The sequence below is a fragment of the Chamaea fasciata genome, unplaced genomic scaffold, assembly GCF_029207755.1.
Source record: "Chamaea fasciata isolate MVZ Bird 193981 ecotype frontalis unplaced genomic scaffold, bChaFas1.0.hap1 SCAF_5, whole genome shotgun sequence".
Lineage (NCBI taxonomy): Eukaryota > Metazoa > Chordata > Aves > Passeriformes > Sylviidae > Chamaea > Chamaea fasciata.
The window spans coordinates 53,010,836-53,032,748 of NW_027094090.1; the positions used below are offsets into that span (position 1 = coordinate 53,010,836).

The 21,913-nt window shown below is 44.1% G+C and overlaps 1 protein-coding gene and 1 long non-coding RNA gene across 4 annotated transcripts; one reads left to right on the top strand and one right to left on the bottom strand.

Annotated features, from left to right (window-relative positions):
* LOC136289675 (uncharacterized) lies at nt 1-4,399 on the bottom strand. Of its 2 annotated transcripts, XR_010720838.1 has the most exons (4): nt 4,074-4,399; nt 2,276-2,328; nt 1,029-2,182; nt 1-506 (listed from the first exon to the last, which is right to left on the bottom strand). It is a non-coding gene; the product is annotated as an uncharacterized lncRNA (long non-coding RNA). The 2 variants fall into 2 exon arrangements; XR_010720837.1 differs by having other exon boundaries at nt 1-2,182.
* Nucleotides 4,373-21,144, top strand: YBX3 (Y-box binding protein 3). Of its 2 annotated transcripts, none has more exons than XM_066183695.1 (9): nt 4,373-4,625; nt 8,232-8,295; nt 9,961-9,994; nt 14,687-14,776; nt 15,419-15,541; nt 16,809-16,903; nt 18,916-19,087; nt 20,104-20,204; nt 20,615-21,144. In XM_066183695.1, the coding sequence occupies exons 1-8, from the start codon at nt 4,418-4,420 to the stop codon at nt 20,167-20,169; spliced, it is 852 nt and encodes a 283-aa protein (XP_066039792.1). In that variant the 5' UTR covers nt 4,373-4,417; the 3' UTR covers nt 20,170-20,204; nt 20,615-21,144. The 2 variants fall into 2 exon arrangements, with proteins under 2 accessions (XP_066039792.1, XP_066039793.1); XM_066183696.1 differs by having other exon boundaries at nt 4,374-4,625; nt 16,812-16,903.
* The last annotated feature ends 769 nt before the right edge of the window (nt 21,145-21,913 follow it).

Sequence of the window (21,913 nt, forward strand, 5' to 3'; positions counted from 1 at the left end):
TCAGGTTTGAAATACATCCTCTGTGTGGCAGAGTGAATTCAATCCAACAATTCCCAGGTTAATGCCAAGCTCTGGATTATTTTGGAATTATTTTTTCTCCATTTCCCATAATGGAGCAGATGTACGTAGACCACCTTATAACCACTTAACATACCCAAATGGATACTCTGAAAATTTTTGAAGTACTTCGTTAATTTATTTCGCCTAAAATTCTTGACTAGTGTGATCTCAGTTCGCAAAGTTCTCTCAAAAACTGTCCACTGGAAATTGTATTTCCCAGGCCCACCTTTGTGTTTCTCAGAGTGGGCTGGGAGGTACTGGCAGAACAAGGAGGAACTCAAGGAACAGCGACAGTAACTGTCAGTTCCTCTGACAGTAACTTTGTTACCTTTTCCCAGATCACCTTCCTCAGCTTTAAGGGGTAATACCTCCTTTACCTGTCCCTGATGTCTTCCTCTGAAGCGTTCTGGTTGGTGGAGCAGCATTTTGCATTTGACAGCTGGATCCTGCAGATATTTACTCTATAAACCATTTTGATTTCTTTTAGATTAAAGAATTCACAATACTTCCCATTAAAGTCAGTGTCAAGTTTGGGGTTTTCCCCCTTAATGAAAGTCTTCAAAAAAACCCCCAACCCTTAAACAACTCAGTAGATTTTGTAAAACTGCCTCCATTCCAATAGTAAGGATATTCCTTGAGAAGTAGCTCTTGACAATATAAAACGTAATATACATTACACACTATACTGTTTACTGTAAAGAAAAAAACCCCAGCATTATTTTTGTATTAGGTAAAATAATTTCAGTACATGAAATTATTTGGAAATGCTGTGTTGAAATGTTAGTTTCTCTAATTGTTGAAACAGAACCTTTCTTCTTTATTGAAAGGTGTTATCACTCTTTAAAAATTCTTTTCCCCCAGGAAATACAATTACAGAAATTGATTTTTATCTGTAAAATGTTTATGTTTTGATGAACACCACATACTGTAATTACAAAATCTGGTAGTTCAATCTGTCTTTGCATTACCTTATGGGATCAGCGTATCTTGCTCCAGACCTGCAGGCACCCTGCATATCCTCTGTCATGTAAAACCTTCATGAATCCTGTTTTCCCCCTCAGATTTCTCAGCAGAGCCTGAGGCCTCTGAAGAGACATCTTATAAAAACAAAAAAGTTATTAATATCCATAAATCACCAAATAAACTCTACCTATGGGATCCAGAAACCTTATGGGATGCTTTTGCCTGTTCTCAGCACCCCAAATTCACTGGGGTTGGTTTAATCCCACAGGATCCTGGAGAAAGAAGGGAATGAATAACTCTGCATCCAATCTGAGGGCTACATAATATGTTGAATAATTGCACATCAAATGAGGAGGATGGAAGGGACTATTGCAAACCAGCTCATTCGCTGAAAAAAAGGCAGCATCCTGTGAGAGGAGAAATTTGTCATCATCTAATTAAGAAATATTAAATTATCCCAACACTTAAGGAGTCTGAACTTCCAGTTTACTTAGAAAGGAAGCAGAGGGAGGGTGGAAGCAAGGATGTGTAATTTGGGGGAATACAAAGACACTGTCCAAGTACTCAGGGATTATGTCAGGAAAACCAAAGGAAATGCCAAAAGGAAATTAATGTGGTGAAGGATGTCAAAAGCAAAAAGGAGCACTTTGATAAGTAAATGGCAAAAGGAACGTTAGGGAAAATTGGAGCCCACTACCAAATGGGACAGGGGACCTGGTGACACAGGACAGGGAAAAGACTGAGGTACTGAATCCACCTTTTCCTCAGTCTTTCCAAGCAAGAGCAGCCTTCAGGAGTGGCAGGTCCCTGAGAGCAGAGAGAAAGGCTGTAGCACAGGAGGTACAGCCTTGGTGGAACAGGATCCCATCAAGGAATATTCAGGCAAATTGGATATGCATGAGTCCATGGGCCTTGATGAGATGCATCCATGAATGCTGAGGGAGCTGGGGGATGTCACTGCAAGGCAGCTCTTGATACACTGAAGGAAAGCAAACATCACTCCCATCTTCAGCATGGGCAAGGAGGACTAAGGGAATAACAGGCCAGTCAGACTCACCTAGATCCATGGGAGAGGTATGGAGCAACTAATCCTGGATTTCTAGACACATGAAGGACAAGCCAATCTCAACCAATCTGTGATTCTGTATTGTTCTAAGTTCTATAAAATAGTAATTTACAATAAGTTGATGGGAAGTATTCAGAGAATGTAGAGAGGCAGAAATTACTTTCCACATGCAAAAGTTTTTGTTACCTGCAATGGTGGATTGATTTCTTCCTATATAATTCTTGAAACAACTTTTAATACTGAAAAAGAGGAAATGTATTCTAAATTGGCAGCAAGAAAAGGAAAAATAAGATTACTCTATAATTATTTTTTTAAAATTAAAAAAAAAAAAAGAAAAAAAAACCCAGGGGAAAGCATTGCAAATTTTCTATCACAGTACATTTCACAGCTTGTAAACGGTAGGGTTTTTTTGTTGTATGGGGTTTTCAGTAAGTTCTAAAATTAATTTGAGGAAGAAAAAAATAACAACTTCACTGAAAATAAACATGATGTATCAAGTGCATGTCAGTGTCCTGATTATACATTTGCCATAACATAATTAAGCTACCCTCTTGAAATTAATTCCAATGAGCACCCTCTTAGAAATTTTCATGTACCCTGAAAAATAAAAAGGAAACAAACGGACATATTCTTAAAGTAATGGAATGAACACAGCATTGAGAATTAAAAGCTATGGGATAAATTTTTTTTTGTTTGTTTCTTATATGTATGGTGGGATGCAGTGAGGAGAACTGTAATAACAGCTGACTTTGCTGTCTCAGGGATGTTCACCAAAGGAATCTCTCCAAAGCCCTTCACTTTAGCTGTAAGAACTGTCAAGAAATTGTTGAGAAGTGGAGATCAGGAAGGTGGATAAAGGGAGAAAACAAGCAGGACCATGCCCTTGAGTGTTCAGGTACACAGAGAAGTAAGGCGAAACTTTGTGTGTGTAGAAACACTTTCTTTCGTTGCCTGTGGAGAAAGTGGAGAAGGCCATGTCTCTGATGCTTCCGTTCAGGCATCCATCTGGGAGAAAATGATGGACACAAGCAGAAAGTGATATGGGGAGAATGTGGAACAAAGATGGGGTGCTGGTGTGTGCGAACTGCAAAAGAGTAGAAACATCACCAAAACTACAGTCGTGGGGGCTGTACAAAACCTGGGAGAAGGACAGGCGGAGGAAAGAAGACACAGGCAAGAAGCTGGGAGAGACATACGGGCAGTGGCAGCGAAAAGAGGCAGCAGCGGGACAGCAGGAGTGAAAACTAAATGCCCTGGGCGGGAGGGGGAGCTGGAGGACACCGCGGGAATGAAAGTGCCGACGTGAGAAGAAAAGTGGGAAGAAATAGGAGTGACCGCGCCAATGCACACACCCCGCAGCCCCTCAGCACCCCACAGCCCCTCAGAGCCCCTCAGCAACGCGCTCCTCGGACCCAACACGCGGACCCCGAACGCCCTCAGGCGGATCCGCCCGCCTGCGCGTCCCCGCGCAATCTCCGTCCAGCGCCGTGCCCGCGCATCCCCCGAGCGGGGCGGCCTCAGGGACGGCGCAGGGCCGCGCACAGACACCCAGACACCCAGACACACCACACCTGTGCGCACCTGTGGCCATGTGTGTGTGTCCGCACTGGCAGGCACGGACAAGCAGCTGGAGAGCGCGCCCACCCACGCCGTGCAGCGTCATGTCCCCGAATCGCCAGATGTGCCCTGAGTTGGAAGGCACCCCACAAGGATCACCGAGTCCAATTCCCGGCTCTGCGCAAGACCGTTCCCAACAATCCCACCCGGTTCATCCCTGAGCGCGCTGTCCAAACGCTCTTGGAGCTCTGGCAGCTTAGGGGCTGTGACCATTCCCTGGGGAGCCCGTTCAGCGCCCGACACCCTCTGGGGGAAGAACCTTTTCTGATATCCACCCTAACCCTCCCCTGACACAGCTCCAGCCGTTCCCTCTGGTCCTGTCCCTGGACACCAGGGAGCGGAGATCAGCGCCTGTCCCTCCGCTTACCCTCACGAAGAAGTTGTAGATTGCGTGCGATGAGTTGTAGATTGTAGATTCTCTCGCCGTGCCGTGCCATGCCATGTCGTGCCATTCCATTCCATGCCGTGCCGTGCCGTGCCGTGCCGTGCCGTGCCGTGCCGTGCCGTGCCGTGCCGTGCCGCCCCACGCGCGCCGACACGGGACGCGCACCCGGCACCGCCCGCTGGCTGCCGGCGCGTCTCCTTTAAATGCTAATGAGGCGGCGCGCGTGCCGTGCCGGCCCCCGCTGACTGTGTTAAAACTTCGGCGGGGCCATTTTGGGGGCAGTAAGACCGAGCGCGGCCGAGCACCCACCACCTCCGCCCGGCACCATGAGCGAGGCGCCGGAGACCAGCACCGCCAGCCCCGCGCCCGCCGCGCCGCCCGTCCCGGCCGCGGCCGCCGCGCCGCCCGCGCCCGCCGCCCCGGACGCCGCTCCCAAGAGCGCCGCCGCGCCGGGTGCGGCTGTTGCTGAGGCGGCCCCCGGTGCCGCCGCCGCAGCTACAACCGCGGCGGCCGAGTCGAAGAAGAAAGTGCTGGGTGAGTACCGGGTCCCGCTCCCGACTTTGCGGCGCACCTGCGGCGGGGCAGGGGGTCCGCCCGCGGCCGCCGCCCGGGCCGGCGCGCCGCTCCCCCCGCGGTGAGTCAGGCCGGGCCGCCTCCTCCTCCTCCCCCGCGGGCCGGGGGAGCCGCTCGGCGCCGGCCGTGACGCGCTCGGGAGCTGGGCGGGAGCCCGTGTGTGCCTCATCGGCCCGGACCGTGTGGGACAGCGAGCGCGGCACAGCCGGGCTCTGCCTCTTCCCGGCACCTGCCGGCGGCATCTCCCCCGGGAAGGGCTGCTGGAAACCATGTGTGCCTCTCCTTAATGTAAAGGTCCTGGCACGACTTTTCTATCCGTAAAGGATACTGCTTCAGAAATGCTTCCAGGCTTAGTGGAGTTTGTTTGTTTTGAGCTTTTTCTGGAGGGGTGGGGTTTAGTTGCTACTTTATTATCAGTAAAAAGGCAAACGAAATACCATGTTGCTATCCCTGTGCTCAAGCCCGGTGCATAGCAAGTGTGACTCTTTTTCGTTCTAATTAAATTGTATCAGCCTGTTGAAATGGACAGTACTTCAATCTGTAGACTGCTGCCGATAGGGGTGTACTAACTGTGTAACTTCCGAGGGCTTGGTAAAGGTAAAGTTGAAGCTGACTTAGAGTGTAGAGTCCCAAATTTCCTTAAGGATACACAGAACCTTTTCTTCTGAAGGGGAAGACTGAGGTCTTGATGCAAGAAAGAGAAGCCAGGTAAAGAATTTCTCTGGAGTGGAGTTAGAAAGAATTCTAGCGAGACAGAGATCGGAGGCACAACTTGTGTGATTCTTTTTTCCCCCCATTACCTCATTTGTCAGTAATTAGTACACAGGAATCAGCACATCCATATCTGCTGGTATATCTGGCTGCTTCTTGCCTTAATGTGGCTTGTTTCATTCCTGGTAGTGTTTTTACCTTGTTCACCTATTTCTATTGCTTGGAGAGAAGCGGTGGGGGGAAGTGAAGGTAGAAGTGCCTTTTTCCTGAAGTAGCAGGAAAATGAAAACCACCGTGGTGATGGTTTTGCAAAATGGCCTTATTGCTAGGCAATAGGCAACTTTTATTAGGAATGATGAGGAAAATGGTCACTGTAAATGCAAATTGAAAATGGACTTATGTTAAAGTCCACCTCAAATGTCCCTGTTAATGGTCTCTTGTGTAGGTGTGCTCACTTAAGCCTTCTTTTACAAAGATCCCGTTAGAAGCCAAGTCTTATGCTTGCTTGGGGCATCCAAGTGCCTGACTTCTAGGAATATGGGTAAAGGTTACTCAGCTTTCTCTTTTCTCCTGGTCACAGGAAGCTTTGGCCCTCCTTGTTAAAAGGCTATTTTGTCATGGGGAGGAGTGGCTGATGATTGTTTCCTTTGATAGCATAAGAGTACAGCATCTTGTAGAAATATATGGGCTTCTACTTGCTGGTGGGATGTACGTCAGCATATCAACTGCCTTCTGTGAGTCATCAGTTTAACTGGTTGTTGTATTTTCCTCTGGGCTTGTCCTTTTCCTTACCAGAGTTCCCTGCTCAGGCTTACCAGTGACTGTGCCATGGATGTTCAGTGTCATGCTGCCATCTGAGGTTCTTTTGGCCCACAGTGATACTTAGGGGAATAGTATTGCTCTAGCACACTGTCTTAGGGGGAATATATTGAAGTCTCCTTGGTGGAACAATGTTGTTTTTAAACAGTGTGCATACTCCTCCACTTAGCAGCAGCCAGCTGGCCACAGAGTGAGTTTTGATTGCCTCTCCTTCCCCAGCCTCTTGACCCCTCTGAGGGTTTTTATCATGCTTCCTAGGTTTCTTCCTAATCTGGTTGAAGTAGGCTTACAGATTCCAAAGCTGTTTTGCAGGGGAGGGAAAGGATGATGTTGAGGGAAGCAGTGGTGCCGGCATTGTTTCTCAAAGCAGGCTGAAACCTGCAGGTACTGTTTGCACTATTTCTGTGTTCCCCCATCACCTCCTGTTGATTTGTGTGAGTGTAGAGAGCTCTTGTAGCCAATGCCGTTGTGGTAGCAGGAAGTGTCTGTATGTGGTGATGTCTCTATGAAACTAAACCTAGAAGCACAGCTGTCAATACTGGTGCTGAACACTGTTTACTGAACCAGTGTTGGGCATTGACACAATGTTTTTCTGTTCCGGTAAACAAGAATTCTTGGGAATGTATGTGGTACTAGGCAGAATCCTTTTTTCCAGGTAATGTCTCAGTCATGTTAAGACTTCACTGCTTCTAAATGAGAACATTTTGGACTAAAAAGTGTATTAAAGGAGAACAAAAACTTAACTTCCAAAAGGGCAATGAGAAAGGGCCTGTTATTGACAGTAATAACAGTGCTACAATGCACTGCTGTTGTCAGATGTTCTTACTTGAGGGGTGTATGTGGATGGCAAGACTCCTTGACACCAAAGGTCTGTCTGGCTCTGTCATCTCCTTGTGAATATTTAGAAAAGAATACAGGTGTAGAGTAAATGATGATAATAATTTACAGTGTGTTCTTGCCTCTAGCAGAGTGGCTTGGACTTCTAAACTGGAGATTCTTTAGTCTGTTTTCCTTTTAATTGCCTCTTGGGTTCCTGCCACCCCCAAAACACATATGTGAGGTTTTTAGCAAGCAGTCATCTGTAGGTGACTAGACCCTTTTCACGTAAGGACTGCACAGGTCGCATAGGTAGTTGTAATCAAGCTGTGTTAACAAGTAACAGCTCTTAAATTACAGAGTCTAAAACTCTCCTGTTACTGGATGTTTGGAAAGTACAAGTTTGTGGTGTCCATGCAGTTGCTGTGAGGTAAGGAGGGGTTGAACTGCCTCCATCACTGTCAAGTTCCTCCTACACATTCCTGTAAGTTGGAGAAACAGGTTTTGTCAGGTCCTATAAGACACTGTAGTGTGGCTTCTTAAGTAGATGCTGCTTTACTGTTGAGACATAAGCTTGCCTTGATCCTGAAAGTCATGGAACATGAAGTTGGTCACTTTGTAACTATGCAATCACAGATCATCTTAGCAGTTGCAGTACTAAAAACAAAGAAAATTCTTGTGGGGTCTTACTTGGTTAGTGTGATGCTGACAATGCAAGAAGGAGCTTTTCCAGAATAAGGATGTGCTGCCTTTCCGCTTGAGAGGGTTGCACAGTACTTGATACTGCTTCTTTGGGCAGTTCTGGTTTCTAAGGAGAAAGAAGGGTAACTGTAAGGGAAAGAGAAGAATTTTAAACAGCTTCCTTCAGCTATGTTTCATGTCTAGCTACTAACCTAAAGAGAACTGATGAATGGCAGTGAGATTGTCAGCTTTGCTGCCCTTTTCTGGGATAAGAAATAAAAAAAAGGATGGATGGTCAATTTGAAAAATAGAGCTAGGTTTTGTGCTGTGTGGTAAACCCTTGGCTGAAGAACAGTGTGTTAAAGCACTGCATCTTGTTACTGCATTAGAATGAACTGAACTGGGAGATGAAGGCACGCTTTGAGTGTTAAGGGAACAGAATAAGTCTGGTTGCCACTTCATGCGCAATTATAGAAGTATTTATATAATATTATTGTAGTTCCTTATATTTTAGATTAACTTATGTAATTTTCTTTCCAGCCACCAAAGTTCTTGGCACAGTCAAGTGGTTCAATGTCAGAAATGGATATGGCTTTATCAACAGGTATGTTTAAATTCTGATAGTTGTATTTATGCTATGCTAGGATTCGTAGTACACATGATAGGCCATGTGTTACTAATTGCAACAGAGACCTCAGGACCTGACTACAAGTTCATGCAGTTGATAGTCATCTCAGGCCAGGCACTCAGCAAACTCTTTCTTAAACACCTCAGCCCCCAATCAAAGGTTATGTGTACGGGGAGAAAACAGAAAGGGTCAAACTCACTACAAATTTAGTCTGTTACTTGTTTCTCATGTTTACTTCTACTACACCCTGAATGAACTGCATGTGCTTTAGTGACTGCCTGGGTTTTTTTCGAAGGCCTGAGAAAGGGAGGAGGATGAGGGGAAATACTTTTGGGTAAACTTCAAGTGTTAACTTGGTGAGAATACCTCCTGTGGATACTCATATCTGAAGATATGCCAGGCCTGGGTTTCATAGAAATTCTCTTTGTATCTTTTGGTTTTTTCCCCTCTTCTCTGGGCAGTGAGAATCCAAACAGCTGTAGGTGAGATTGATCATACTGCAGCCTTACGTGCAGAAGACCCATGCTTCTAATTTACCAGAGGAAACTCTGGCTTTTAAGGCCAAAGTATCTTTGGGGTTGAGGGGCTTAAATGTCTTGTGTGCTTTCTTGAGGAATGAAAGTGCTGCATGCTGAACAGTTGTCTTCCTAAAAACATACCTGGCAAGCTGTTATGCATCAGGTATGGATGAGTTTTGGTATTGGGTGAGTTGGACAGTGCAGAAAGGGGTAGAAGACCCCATGTTCACGGATCTGAAGCCAGTAGTGGTGTGGTATTAGTCTCTGGAGGTTATTATCCAGTGTTTCATAAGCTTAGAAGAAAAGTTTTAATTAGGAAGTCCTCTTAAAATCTGTACTAGCAGTTGATGTAAGAGCCTTCACCTGGTTGTGTTGTAATAACTTGTTAGCTTTCTTCCTAACATGAAGTCTATTGTTATTTCAATCCAGGACAACCAATTTGGGATTATTCATTATCTTCACAAACTCTTTGACCCACCTGTTCTGTTTGCTGAGAAGGAATTGAGTGAACAGATGGCAGGGCTTAGGCTCTTTTTTATTGTATGGGAACACAGATTCAAGGTCTCAGACTTATCTTTCTGTTTTGCATGTGGAAGCCTGAACTGTGGCCTAATCCAGAAAACCTCACATTCATGTCTGGGTCCTCCTGCTGTGGACTCTCTTAACACCTCTTGTGCCTGGTTGCTTTGAGTTTCACTGAAAGGAGATCTCTGTTAACAGCTGTGGCCAGTCCTGTTGGTAGTCTTGTTTGACCTCTGTGGTAGCAGCTCAAGTTGCAGTCCCTCTGGAAGTGTTTTTCGGGAGTTAGAGTAGTGAAAAACAAGCAGTCCAGTCATCAACTCTGCCCTGCATAAAAAGAAAACACTGAATGTTTGCCAGAAGATTACAGAGAACCTCCCCTGTCCTCTCACGCTTTTGAGGGCCCTGGAATCTTTTCTGTTCTCAAGCAAATGACCATAGAAGTTCAGAGCAGGGTTTTGGTAGCATAGGCTTAGACAGAATGGATGGAATTCAGGGCATGTGCTACAAGATGAGAGAAAGAGGGTTTCACTTGAAAAGCCAGGAATTTCTAGTTAAGTCTCTTTAGTCTGAACTCTGATGACTTCTCACTTTCTTTTCACAGAAATGATACCAAAGAAGATGTGTTTGTTCATCAGGTAAGGCAGCAGTAATTGTGCTTAGAGATGTGTACTGTGATAGGTTTCTAATGCAGCTTCCTGCAATAGCTACCCATCCTTGTCCTAGCTTCTCAGAGTATTTTCTGCATGTAACTTGAGTGGATGTGTATATTGAAATTTTCAGGGAGAGTTATTAGGTTATTTTCCTTCTCTGTGAAGGGCTAGATATTTTAACCCTTCTTAACCCTTTTTTGTCTCCTCTAATTTGAACATTAAAGTTGTTTTTTTGGTGAGGTTTTTGTTTGGTTGTCTCCCCTTGGTGAGATGACTCCTCTGTGAATATCTTGCTACTGTTGTCTGTCCTTCCCCCTATTTCCTTATGCTCCTTGTGTCTTTTGTGTCTTCCTACCCTCTTCACTTGCAGGTCTGTTCTGTCTGCCCTCCCTGGTATTGGAGAGAAAGTGATCTAGTTTGGCTCTTGACCAGCCTGGGTTGCCATCAGCTGTCTCTGCACCAGACAGCTGCTCTTAGGCAGAAGAGGAGAAAGGCTGTGTGCCCAAGCAGAGAGAGCTGGCCCAGAGGCTTGTTGGCTAGCTTTCCTTGATTTGTCAGGAGACTGTTCTAAGTTTATACTGTGACTCTCAGGTTGCAGGCAAATAATGACAAGACAGAGGATGCTGTCTTCATGCTGATGTCAACTGATTAGTTGGCTTAGATCTGGTTTTACATCATTCACCAGAAACTGCAATCTTGCCCCTAGAGTTTGTCCCATATAAAATGTCTGCAGGCTCATGTGATCTTTGAAAGCATCAACTTTCTCTGTTGGTTAAGTGACAGTATTTCTATCAAATGTAACCAGGAAGTTTGTTCCCAGAGTTGGTCACTGAAAATGAGGATATGTGCATATGTCTTTAGCTGATGAGTCAACACTGAGAGTTAGTTTAGTTCTTGTGTCTTGATGACTAAATAGTGGTAACTGTGGTAACAGTGGTAACTGTTTCTCTGGGTCATAGGGTGTACACCCATTATCTGAAGCTGGAAGGGATAAATCTAGTGCCTGTTACGACAGAAAGTGATGTTTGGAAGTCTGTACAGTACCTGTTCCTGGTTCAGCTGGTGGGCTTGAGAGCAGGAGCTGTCAATGCATATACTGATTTTTGATGGTCATTTTTCTTCCTTGGCAGCCTGTGCTGTGGACATGCTGACCCATCTGTGGTCTGGTGGGATTTTGTCCAAAGGAGGGTGAGAACGGTTTTGGAAGAGAAACGTGTCTTGGATAGGCAGCACTGCCTTAAAGACAAATGAGGTTTCCTTGATACTTGTGAGACAATATCCTGGAAAATGGCTGTTGTGCTGACGACACAGCTAATGCAACATTATTCCCCTAAATGTAAACTGGTGGGCGTGTGTGGAGAGGGGTGGGTATTTCCCATCTCCTGTGGCTGAAGTCCTTTTGGGATGAGCAAAACTGGCTTTGTTTCAGAAACACCACATCATGTGCAGGCCTGCATCAAATTAAGCCTCTTGGAAGGCCAGCATGGCAGAATAGATGTTTCTGGTGCTGCTTTGGCTTGGCTGCAGTTGGATGTTCCTCATCCTGTAGACGGATGTGCTCACTCCCAGATCCTGGGACGTTCTGGCCAGAGCTCCTGATGGGGCTCTCTGACAAGGGAGGCAATTCCATGCTGTGAGCAAGCATCCTGCTTCAAGCTCCCTCTGCACTGATAGTGCCTGCTTTACCCCTCCCTCGTGCCTGGGAGGGGCTGGATTACATTCCTAATCCCTTCAGAATAAGGCTGACCTGGTTGAATAGATACAGCTTCTCCCTGCCTCCCCTGCATGCATCTGCAGGGAACGGGGCTGATCTCATGATTGGAATGGGGGTTAGTGCTTGGTGTCTGGCTATTGGATGCTATTTATAACTAGTACAGATTAAAATGCTTTTCTTTTTAGGGCATGCATGGCTTGCTTTGAGTTAACCCTTTGTCTTGCAGGGGCCCCAGGCAGTGTTTTTGGGAAGGACAGTTCTTCACCTTGCATCCCTGTCTGGTTGGTTGGTGCAAGGTGCTGTCCAGGGCGCTGTGTCAGTCAGCTACAGGTGCTGTGAGCAGAAGGGATTCATCTGCCTCCTGGGCTGCAGTGTGTCTTGCAATTTAAAAACAGGAAAAATGTCAGCAGCCAGAGCAGTTACATTTAATTAGGTAGAGTTTAAATCAACGAGCTGTGAGGAAGAGTTAATCTCTCTCTTCACTTCACTGGATTGTGTCAATCATGCACAGCTTGAACTACCTGCACCTGGAATCAGTGTAACAAATTTTGGCTGTTACTGCAACAATGCTGGATGTCCTGATGATGTGTTATGAGCATATGGAAAGAACTCTTTGAAAGAAGAACCTGAACTAGCTCTGGAGGCTCTTCTGGCTGCCTGTGCATCAGCATTCCACTGGGAAAGGAAAGGCTTTGTTGTTGAGTGTTGTCTGTTAATATGAAACATCTGTCTTCTGAATCAGAGAAGCTGGAGCCTGCAGGATGCTGGTAAACAGTAACAGGGAGAATAATGCTCTCTCCCCTCTGGATACCCAGAGTAAAAGTCTTTTCATCAAGCTTAGGGCTTAAGCTTGTTAGAAGCTTATTTCAGCGATGTGTATCTGCAGCTGAAGTAGTAAAGCTGTAGAGTTTCTGCTTGGATTTCTAGGATTTACTCGAAGTTGTCCTGGTTGCCTTTATAAAACAAGCTCCAGCCTACTGCAGCCTCTACCTCCTGTTGGCAATTGCAGATCTGGGTTCTTAAGTTTCTGCCCATAGAGCTGGGAACAGAACATGTGGAATACTGTTGCTTTTATCTTCCATTATGCTTTTTGAAGGGTATTTGAGGAGCTTCATCATTCTTAAGTGTACCCACTGCTGAAAAGAAATTTGTTAGTCCTTTCTTCTTCTGCACAGGGAAGGAGTGTGAAATACAGCTTATTGACATCTCTATCACATGCAAAGCACAAGTCTTACAAGTTTTAGTCAGTTGTTCCAGTACAAATAGTACAAAATCATTGACTTTGCTGCAGATTAAGGGTTTTAGTACTAGTATATAACATTTCTGGAAAAGCAAACACTTCTGTCTGGTTTTTAGAAATGGGACAGTTACACTAAAAAATCAGCAGAAAGCAAACAAAGTTGTTTGAGATAATTGTGGAGTCTCTGCTTACTAAAGTAATTCCCAAAGGAATTGCCTTGACCAGCTCATTCTGTTTCTGTATTAAAAAACCCCAAACACCTGGGATGTTTTTGTTTGATAGTAATAGTATGTACAGTCTTGCATCCTTCCTCAGGCTGTTCAGGGATGCTGCAGGATATAGGGAAAGGTATGGCTAGAAGGACATGCTAGTCTCTTGCCTGAAACACAAAGGAGATTGTATTCAGCAGCAAGGAAAATTGGTTTCCTAGACTGGTCAAGATAAGCTTTAAATGGAATAAATTGTCCCTTCCTTTGGAAACATTTTGGGGCTGTTGTTGACTAAATATTGTTGTTATGCAAAGGTAACAGCTCCACTGATGGTCATTCTGCAGTTTTCCTTGAACTGCAGACAGATAGGAAAGCTGACTTATGTTCCTGCCGTACATCCCATTTCTTAAGCCGGATTTCTGCCCTGTGTTTCTATGTGTGTTTCTGTCTGCTGGCTCTGCACCTCCCTCCTTCCTGCTAACTAAAGATTCCCGCATCAGGGAACTTAATGTGAATTGGTCTTTAATAATCTAATGCAAGATAATAATCTTTCAGTAAGAAAATAGCTACTGGATTAGCTTGTAACAAGGCATGTCTTGGTCTTTTCTCCCTGGCATCTTCAGTTTGTGAAGCCTTGCCTAATGAACAGACTTGCTTGCCTTGCTAACAACCTTTTGTGGAGTCCTAGAAATACTCCACAGAGTACAAGCAAGATGTTTGTAGCTGACAGACTGAAAATTGCTCCAGGAGGTTTGAGTGTTTCTTGTGAGGCTGAGGAGGTACACAACTGGCTTTGATCCAAACCCATGTTGTTATTTTTATATAACAATAATAGTATTATTATTCATAGCTATTATTGTAATAATAATAGCTATGAATAATAATAATAATGGGCTTTCTGTCCAGGAGATGGCTAAGATTGCATTTGTCTGTTCTGGTACTATTCCTGTGTCACCACAGACTCACCTAATATTTGGGGTCTTATTTACAGTGCTTAGATAAAATGCTAATTTGTTACACCAGGGTTACAGTAATTTTTTTCTAGTTACTATGACTTGCCATGATACCATATAGTTAATGCTTCCACAAAAATGCTCTGGGTCTTGAATTCTGTTTAGATGGTCTACAGCTCTCCTAATGACTGAAGGCAGGAGTCACACTTGCTGCTAGGGCTGCCTTGGTACAGCTTGGAGGAGCTCAAGCATTGAGTATGAACTCTGTCCATACAGAGATTTGTAATAATTTCTGTATTCAGTGTGCTGGACAGAGCAGATCCTGGGGCAACAGCTGATTTATAAACTCATAAATAGTGAGAAAAGAGGAGACCTTGAACTGAGTATTGATGGGCCTGTGAAATAAGAGAGTTTATTTGAAATACCTTAGTGTGGTCACTGCTCTGGTGTGTAGAGTTGGAATTGTAGCAGACAAATACTGCCCTTCCCTCATCTGTGGGGCTATGAATGTGTAAGATAAGTAACATAGAATGATACATTTTAATGCATCTTCCTTTTAAGACGGCGATAAAGAAAAACAATCCACGGAAGTACCTGCGCAGCGTTGGCGATGGAGAGACAGTAGAATTTGATGTGGTCGAGGGAGAGAAGGTGAGAGATCATGGAGCCTCAGGGTGTGGTCCAACAGAGATAACATCACACACAGCTTTAGCTGTGTCTCTGGTGTTTCTGTCTGATGTGTTAGTCACTGGATTGGTGGCATTCATGCAGCTTTTCTGGGGGAAATTGTTTTTTAAAGGCTTCATTAAGGCATATTTCTAGATATGTATCAAAATTACAAGGAAACTGTATCCTAGTGCTTCTAGAATCTGCAGTTGTTACTTAAGAGAACATTTGAAGCCTACAGCCTGCCTAGTAATTATAACTGAGGCCTGTACTGCCCTGAACAATTTTTCTTGGAGTCTGGTAGCTTAATAACTGTAAGAACTTTCAATTTCCTTATGCTTCTACTTTCCTGAACATTTTTTGAGGGTTATTTTTGTTTCAGTCAGTTCCTTCTTGCTTCCTCCTCTGAACTCAGCCCATTGGATAGGAATTCAGTATCTTAACTCATGATGATATCCCTTGGTTAAGGGGTTAGGAATAACGAACTCCCTTTTGCCATGTGCAGGAGAAAGGAATCACTGGAGCTTGGAATTTATGCAAAAAAGCCTCTTTCCTGTTTCATCTTCTCCTTGTAGCTAGTTGTTCTTCTCTCATACCACCCTGGCTGCCTTTCTTTTGTCCTTTTAGGGTGCAGAAGCAGCGAATGTCACTGGTCCAGATGGAGTCCCCGTGGAAGGCAGCCGCTATGCTGCAGACCGGCGCCGCTACCGACGAGGCTACTTTGGCCGACGCCGGGGCCCACCTCGGAGTGTGAGTGCAATTTCCCTGGGTTGCTACTGCCATACACAATACTGGCAGGCCTGTTTCTCACCTGACTGTCTGGGGCACTTCTGACCATCCAACATAGGTCTAATAAGCTTTCAACTTATGGTGTACAAGGCATCTTGAGAAAACCAGAACAGATTGGTATTGCAAAGTGGAAAAGTACTGTAAAGCTGTCATAAACTGAGAAGAGTTATTTTTTTGAATTCTGAGTCTGTCAATTATACCTTGACTGCTGTCAAATGTTATCTGTTCCTACTATCTATCCTAGTTCCTTTGAATATTTAGTTATCCTGATCAGTTTTATACATGAGAGAGCGTCACAGATGATTGTGGGGTTTTCAATTGTGTATGGTCATAGTGATTAAAATAGCTGTGCAGAATGGGAAGGATAACTGTGAAACTTAAGGTAGACTACTAGGGCTGTCAGGAGGCTACAGCTTTTGCTTCCTACTGGAGCAGATGCAGAAGATGCACTTCTCTTCCTAGATATCTTGTTAAATTCCTTCTTTTAAAGGGAAGTATAGTACACAAGGAACCGTAAGTCATGTAATGTTTTATAAAACAGACATTACTGATGGCTGGCATTTAAAACTCAAACCACAAACAAAAATCAAACCAGAAAAAACACCAACCTGCAGCTTTATCAATCAACAACTGAAGGGGAAAGATAACCACTGCATCTCTGAAAGACTGAAAGGACTATGTAGAAAGAGTGTTTGATGTGAGGTAATACAGTTTTTGTATCTTAAAATCTCTTGATGTTTTTGTGGGGTTCCCTTTGCAATGGGCTTTGTGTAGAATGTGAAGTGGTCTGTGGCAAGTTTCTGTGTGATGTCTTGTTAGCTTTCCAAATACAGAATAGTCTTGATCAATAGCTGCCTCTCCATAACATGTACCCCTTACAGTGCACTTCATGTAGTGAAATGCACTTAATATGCATCAGAGAGAATGCTTCTAAGAACACCTTCTTAGTCTGTGAGGAGCAGGAGTAGCACCGATGGCTCTTGTTTTGTCCTCATCTTAACTTTGCCCAAATTTAAGCCTTTTGAGAATCTACTGCTTCTTTTCACCCAATATGCTGGGATTTCTGTACTGATATATTGCTACTATATGAGTATATATAATAATGTAATATATGAATATATGGTTATGAGTTATGTATCTGTACTGATCTATAACTCATAACCCTGAGTTCAGGGTTATGGTTAATATACTGTCTGTCAAATACAACACTTCTGTTTTCTTTTGGTAGCAGGGTGGTGAGGGAGAAATCAAGGATGGGGTCACAGAAGGAGGACAACTTCAGCAAGTGCACAGGAATCCTACCTACCGTCCCCGCTATCGCAGGTCTGTGCAGTTCCTCTGCTGTGTTCCTCAGATGTTTTTGTGTTCTATACATGCTTCCAAGTGTGGGAACACATATGCAAATGGTAGGGACAGTGAGAAGCATTTTAATTACTTGGAGAAATTTGTTTCATGTGCTTGTATGTTCAGAATGATAATGGCCCAGAAAGGGCAAAGAATTCTTAGCATCCCATTACTTCTCACAACTGGGCGGCATATTGAAGTGAGTTGCAGTGTCCATATCCTCTCAGCTGAACACTTGCACTTTCCTGGACAAGTAATGAACCAAATCCTTGATCTGGAACCCTTCTGGGAGTGCTGGTGGGTGAAAACTGTGTCTGAGTTGGTAAATGTAGAGTTGCAGTCCAGAAAGCCACCGATATCCTGGGCTGCAGCAGAAGCAGCATGGCCAGCAGGCTCAGGGGGGTGACTGCCCAGTACTTGAATGGGGCTTATAAGAAAAATGGGGATAAACTTTTTAGCAGGACCTGTTGTGTTAGCATGAGGGGTAATGGTTTTAAACTAAAAGAGATTTAGAATAAATAGAAGGAAAACTTTTTTGACTGTGAGTGTGATAAACACTGAAACAGGGTGCCCACAGAGGTGGTTGATGCCCCTTACAATGTCAGGTTGGATGGGGCCCTGAGCAACTTGATCTAGTTGAAGGGGGTTGAAGAAATTACCTTTAAAGGTCCTCAAGGAGCTGGTTTGTCTGCCACTCACTCAGTTGCCCCTCATCATATTGTCCTTGTCTATCAAGTAGATTATGAAGTCAAATTTCAGCACTGAATTCAGAGATGAACTATGAAAATGATGTAATCCCCATTTTTTCATGTGCATGTCTGTTCAAAAACAAAAAGTAAGAGGTGAATAACAATGCCAGAGCAGCAACAAGCTGAATTTGATAGGGATAACAAGATTGTTCTTGATTGTAATGGCTTGCCTGCTTCATGCACAATGGATCCATCCTTTTGGAATCTGGGTCTAAAGCCACAAGCCTTCCACCTCTACTTTGAGCTTTGCTCTTTATGAATATTCATGTTCAATTTGGCTCTTTTATCTAGGACTGTGGGAAATGGGATACTACTGATGCTTGCTGCTTGTTGGCATCCAAGCTGAATAAATTTAATTCCTGAAAGTCTTCATTAGTTTTGGGCAGTCAGAGATAGCACCATAGCAAGTCCAGTGAGGCTTTTGCACGTCATATAGTTGAATCACAGGCTGAGTAACTTGTCCATGACTAACGGAAACTTGTGATTTTTCTGATGCAATTTTCCTATGAGAGGAATGATATATCCTATCAGTGCACAATGCTTCTGTTTGAGTTCACAGGTGTTGCTTTTCTTTACAAGCACTAAATCTAGTGACACTGCCTCTTTTGTTAGTTCCTTTGGGACTAGGTAGCTGTGGATTAGTTAATGGAAACTGGATTTTGGCTGTGTTTTGGCAGTTTATAAACACTGTTTATACTAGAAATAAGGTGGAATGCTCTTGTATAAATCAAGAACGTGGACTTGATAGCTTAGTGTTAATGAGGTCCAGCTCACCTGTGAAAAGTTCTTTTCCTAATTGGTTAAGAGGGGCAACATGAGGCAAAGAAAAAAGGTCCAAGGTTGCAGGTAAAAGTGAGGAGGATTGCAAGGACTGCACCATTAATTAGGAATAGGACTGAGCTGTTATGTAGCCGTGCCAAAGCCAACTCAGCCCAATCAGCCTGTGTGGCCACTACTGGCTTGTTTCTTCTGCTAGCCAGCAATTCAAAGGGGCTAACTGCATCTTCATTGCAGGATAGACAGCAGAATATGGTGATGTAGCTTCAGCAGTGAAGAGACACCCACTTTCCTTTCTTTCCTTTCCAACCACATGCCAGCCAAATCCTGAAGAGATGGTTTGCTAGCACTCTAAACTGTTGAGGAGGATACTTGGTTATGGGAGGTTTTGCTGAGCTAAAATTACTGTAGTTTCACCGTTCTTGGGCTTATTTCATACTTAACACCTCTTTGTGCCCCTCTCAGAGGGCCCCCTCGCCCACGCCCTGCCCCGGCGGCTGGAGAGGCTGAGAACAAGGAGAACCACCACGAGGCCAATGCCATGAGCCAGCAGCCGCTGCGCCGCGGCTACAGGCGCCCCTACAACTACCGGCGCCGGCCGCGCCCAGCCAGCGCTCCGGCACAGGAGGGCAAAGAGGTACAGACAGCACGCTGCTCACAGCCACCAGCACCTCTCCCGGGAGGAAAGGCTGGGGGCATTGGGATGGTTCAGCCTGGGGAAGAGAAGGCTTTGGGGTGACCTCATTGTGGCCTTGCAGTGCCTGAAGGGAAAGATGAGACACGCCTGTTACAAGGGGCAATGAGTTAAAATTGAAAGAGAGAAGGTTTAGGTTGGATATGAGGAAATTTTTTTTTCCCTGTGAGGATGGGGATGCCCTGGCACAGGTTGCCCAGAGCAGCTGTGGCTGCCCCATCCCTGCAGGAGTTCAAGGCTGGGCTGGATGGGGCTCTGAGCAAGCTGGGATAGTAGATGTCCCTGCCTGTGGCAGAGGGTTGAAATGTGGCAATCTTCAAGGTCCCCTTCCAACACAAATTATTCTATGATACTATGTAGCAGAGGTTTTAATGGGGCGAATGCCCAAGACCTTCTGCCCTGTGTGAGTTTTTAATAAATGTGTTCATGTGCTGGTTAAGTCTGTGACCAAATCTGATGCACTGATTTCCTTGCCTGCTTCTTCTGAACCTCTTGGAGAATAAGCACCTTATCTTAAAAGGAACCAGCGATGGGATAGGGATTGCTTCTGGATGGTTCTTAATTGGGGTCATACTATAATAACTATTTTTGAAGTGGAAACAGTTGTGTTTTCCTGCTTCCACAAACCTTAACTCTGTATGTAGCATGAGGGATGGATTTGAAAGCTCTATATCCATTTCCTGAGCTTTTTGAACCAGATAATTTCGGGAAACTGTTTGCAAACACAGATTCTACTTTAATGAGAGAAGGTTTTCTCATTCAGTGTCTACTTCAGGTGTTCCCTTGACAGAATCTGCCGTGTAATACTCAATTACAGGAAATACACTAAAATTTTGTATTTTCTGGAGATTCATTTTTCTTGATGGTTTTAAAACCTGCATTATGCTGGCTGTAGCACTGAAGAGAGGAAGGGTGTGGAGGTCAGCCTTTGCCTATAATAAGAGTTTGTTGTGTCTCAGACAAAGGCAACTGAAACACCTGCTGAAAATCCTGCTCCAGTGACAGAGCAGAGTGGTGCTGAGTAATGTCCGGCTCCCCAGGCACCTTAACCATCGCTCAGGTAAGGAATATGGACAGTTCCTGTTTCCCAATGGAAGCAGAGTGTGTATGCTTCTAGGATTCTGGCCACATTCCCTTATGTATCGCTTCATATTTGTGATAAGTTCTTAGACTGCTGCAGAGGCAAACCAAGATGCTGCTTTTCTCTTCTTTCTCCCCTCTGCCTCTGTATTTGTCACAAAGTAAGTTTTGCTTTATAATTGATTCCTTTTTCTCCAGGAAGCTCTCTAGTCTGTATAGTAATAGCATCTGCTGATGAGTAGTTTTATTTTAGGAAGATCCTTGTTATGGACAGGATAAGCCAGTTGTGCTTATTCTGCCTGTGAGAACACTTTTCCTTTGACACCTTGTCTATTTATTGAGAAAGTAAAACTTAAACTGCATTTTTTTTAACATTTGGCTCTTCAACAGGTGTCCTAAAGTACAACTCAAAAGTAACACCAAAGAAACACACAAGCAATAAATTGTCAACAGTGATGACGAAAGCAAAGATTTGAAATACTAAAATGTAAAAGAAAATTTACCAGCAGCTGAGATCCAGGGAACGCCTACGAGATAGATGTATGAAGAGAGAAAGAGAGCGAGATTCAGAAAGAACAACCTCCCTAGTTTCAACAGCAACTGTGGGGCTTTTTGTTTTTTGGGGTTTTTTTCCCTAGAATTTCACTGTTTTGCTAGTATTGTTTTTTCAATTTTTCTTTTGGTATCAAACTGAAAAGGGAAAAAAAAAACTACCAAAGAACTAAAATTGAAATAAAATGCTTTTTTTATTGGATGCTGGTGCTAAACCTCCCAAGTGTGAGTTTTTTTTTCTGTGCCAGTCCTGTTCACTGCAGGACATGGGGAGGACAAACTACCGCGTTCCTTGTTAAGATCTATTTGAAACTGTGCAGCATGGGTGACGTTCCTCACAAATAAAAGTGATTTCAACTACCAAAAAATCGGCTTAATGTGTTTATTCATGTTTTCTTTTAAAAAATACATTATTTTAATCTTGTTGCTTCAGCATTTTTATGTGAAAGAGAGCTGCCTCTTCGGTGTGTCTTGCTGGATGATACCTGAGCATGGTTAGGTGGATATACTTGAATACAAAACAACTTCTGCAAAGAAATCACAAAGCAGAGCTATAACTCACAGTGTTCCCTCTGTTCCTCTGACTCTAGTGATGTTTAATGGTTAAGTTTTCCTGTTACTGTCTCATGGCAGGAGTTTGGGGGATGTAGAGTGAGTTCCTTGAATGTTTTTTCCTCATCTGTTTGCCTAGGCTTTTGTGTTCTGTAAACAGTCGAATCCAAGTTTTGAGACTGCTCAAGAAGGACACTGGTCTAGTAACTACCACTTTATCCAAACTTCTGTTCTGAATGATGTTTGGCTGGCTTCTCTACTCTTTACTTCAAACCAGTAAAATCTCTGTACCTGTACCATCTTGTGTTAATGAGCAAAGTACTGAGCTGTCTTATATCAGTGGTTTTTTAATATTCCTCCCTAAAACTTGGCTGTCTGCCAGGTGTTATCAGTCTGCTTCCAGCTGTTGAAATATGGGTGCATATCTTGTGTCCTTCATTGTTCAGTCCAGCGTTTCTCATGCTCCTGTCTTGCAGTTGTTGTTAGCCAAACCTTGGATAAGTATGTTTGTTTCTCAAACAAATATTCCTGTTACTCTTCAGGAATTAAGCAGAGTGTGCAGGGCATGATTACACTTGAATGCCC

What these genes read in the sequence shown, in the direction of transcription:
- YBX3 (XM_066183695.1), top strand. Translation starts at nt 4,418, where the DNA reads ATGAGCGAGGCGCCGGAGACCAGCACCGCCAGCCCCGCGCCCGCCGCG. An exon ending in TACCGTCCCCGCTATCGCAG is followed by an intron (nt 16,904 to 18,915) that starts GTCTGTGCAGTT and finishes TGCCCCTCTCAG; the next exon opens with AGGGCCCCCTCGCCCACGCC. An exon ending in CGGCACAGGAGGGCAAAGAG is followed by an intron (nt 19,088 to 20,103) that starts GTACAGACAGCA and finishes GTTGTGTCTCAG; the next exon opens with ACAAAGGCAACTGAAACACC.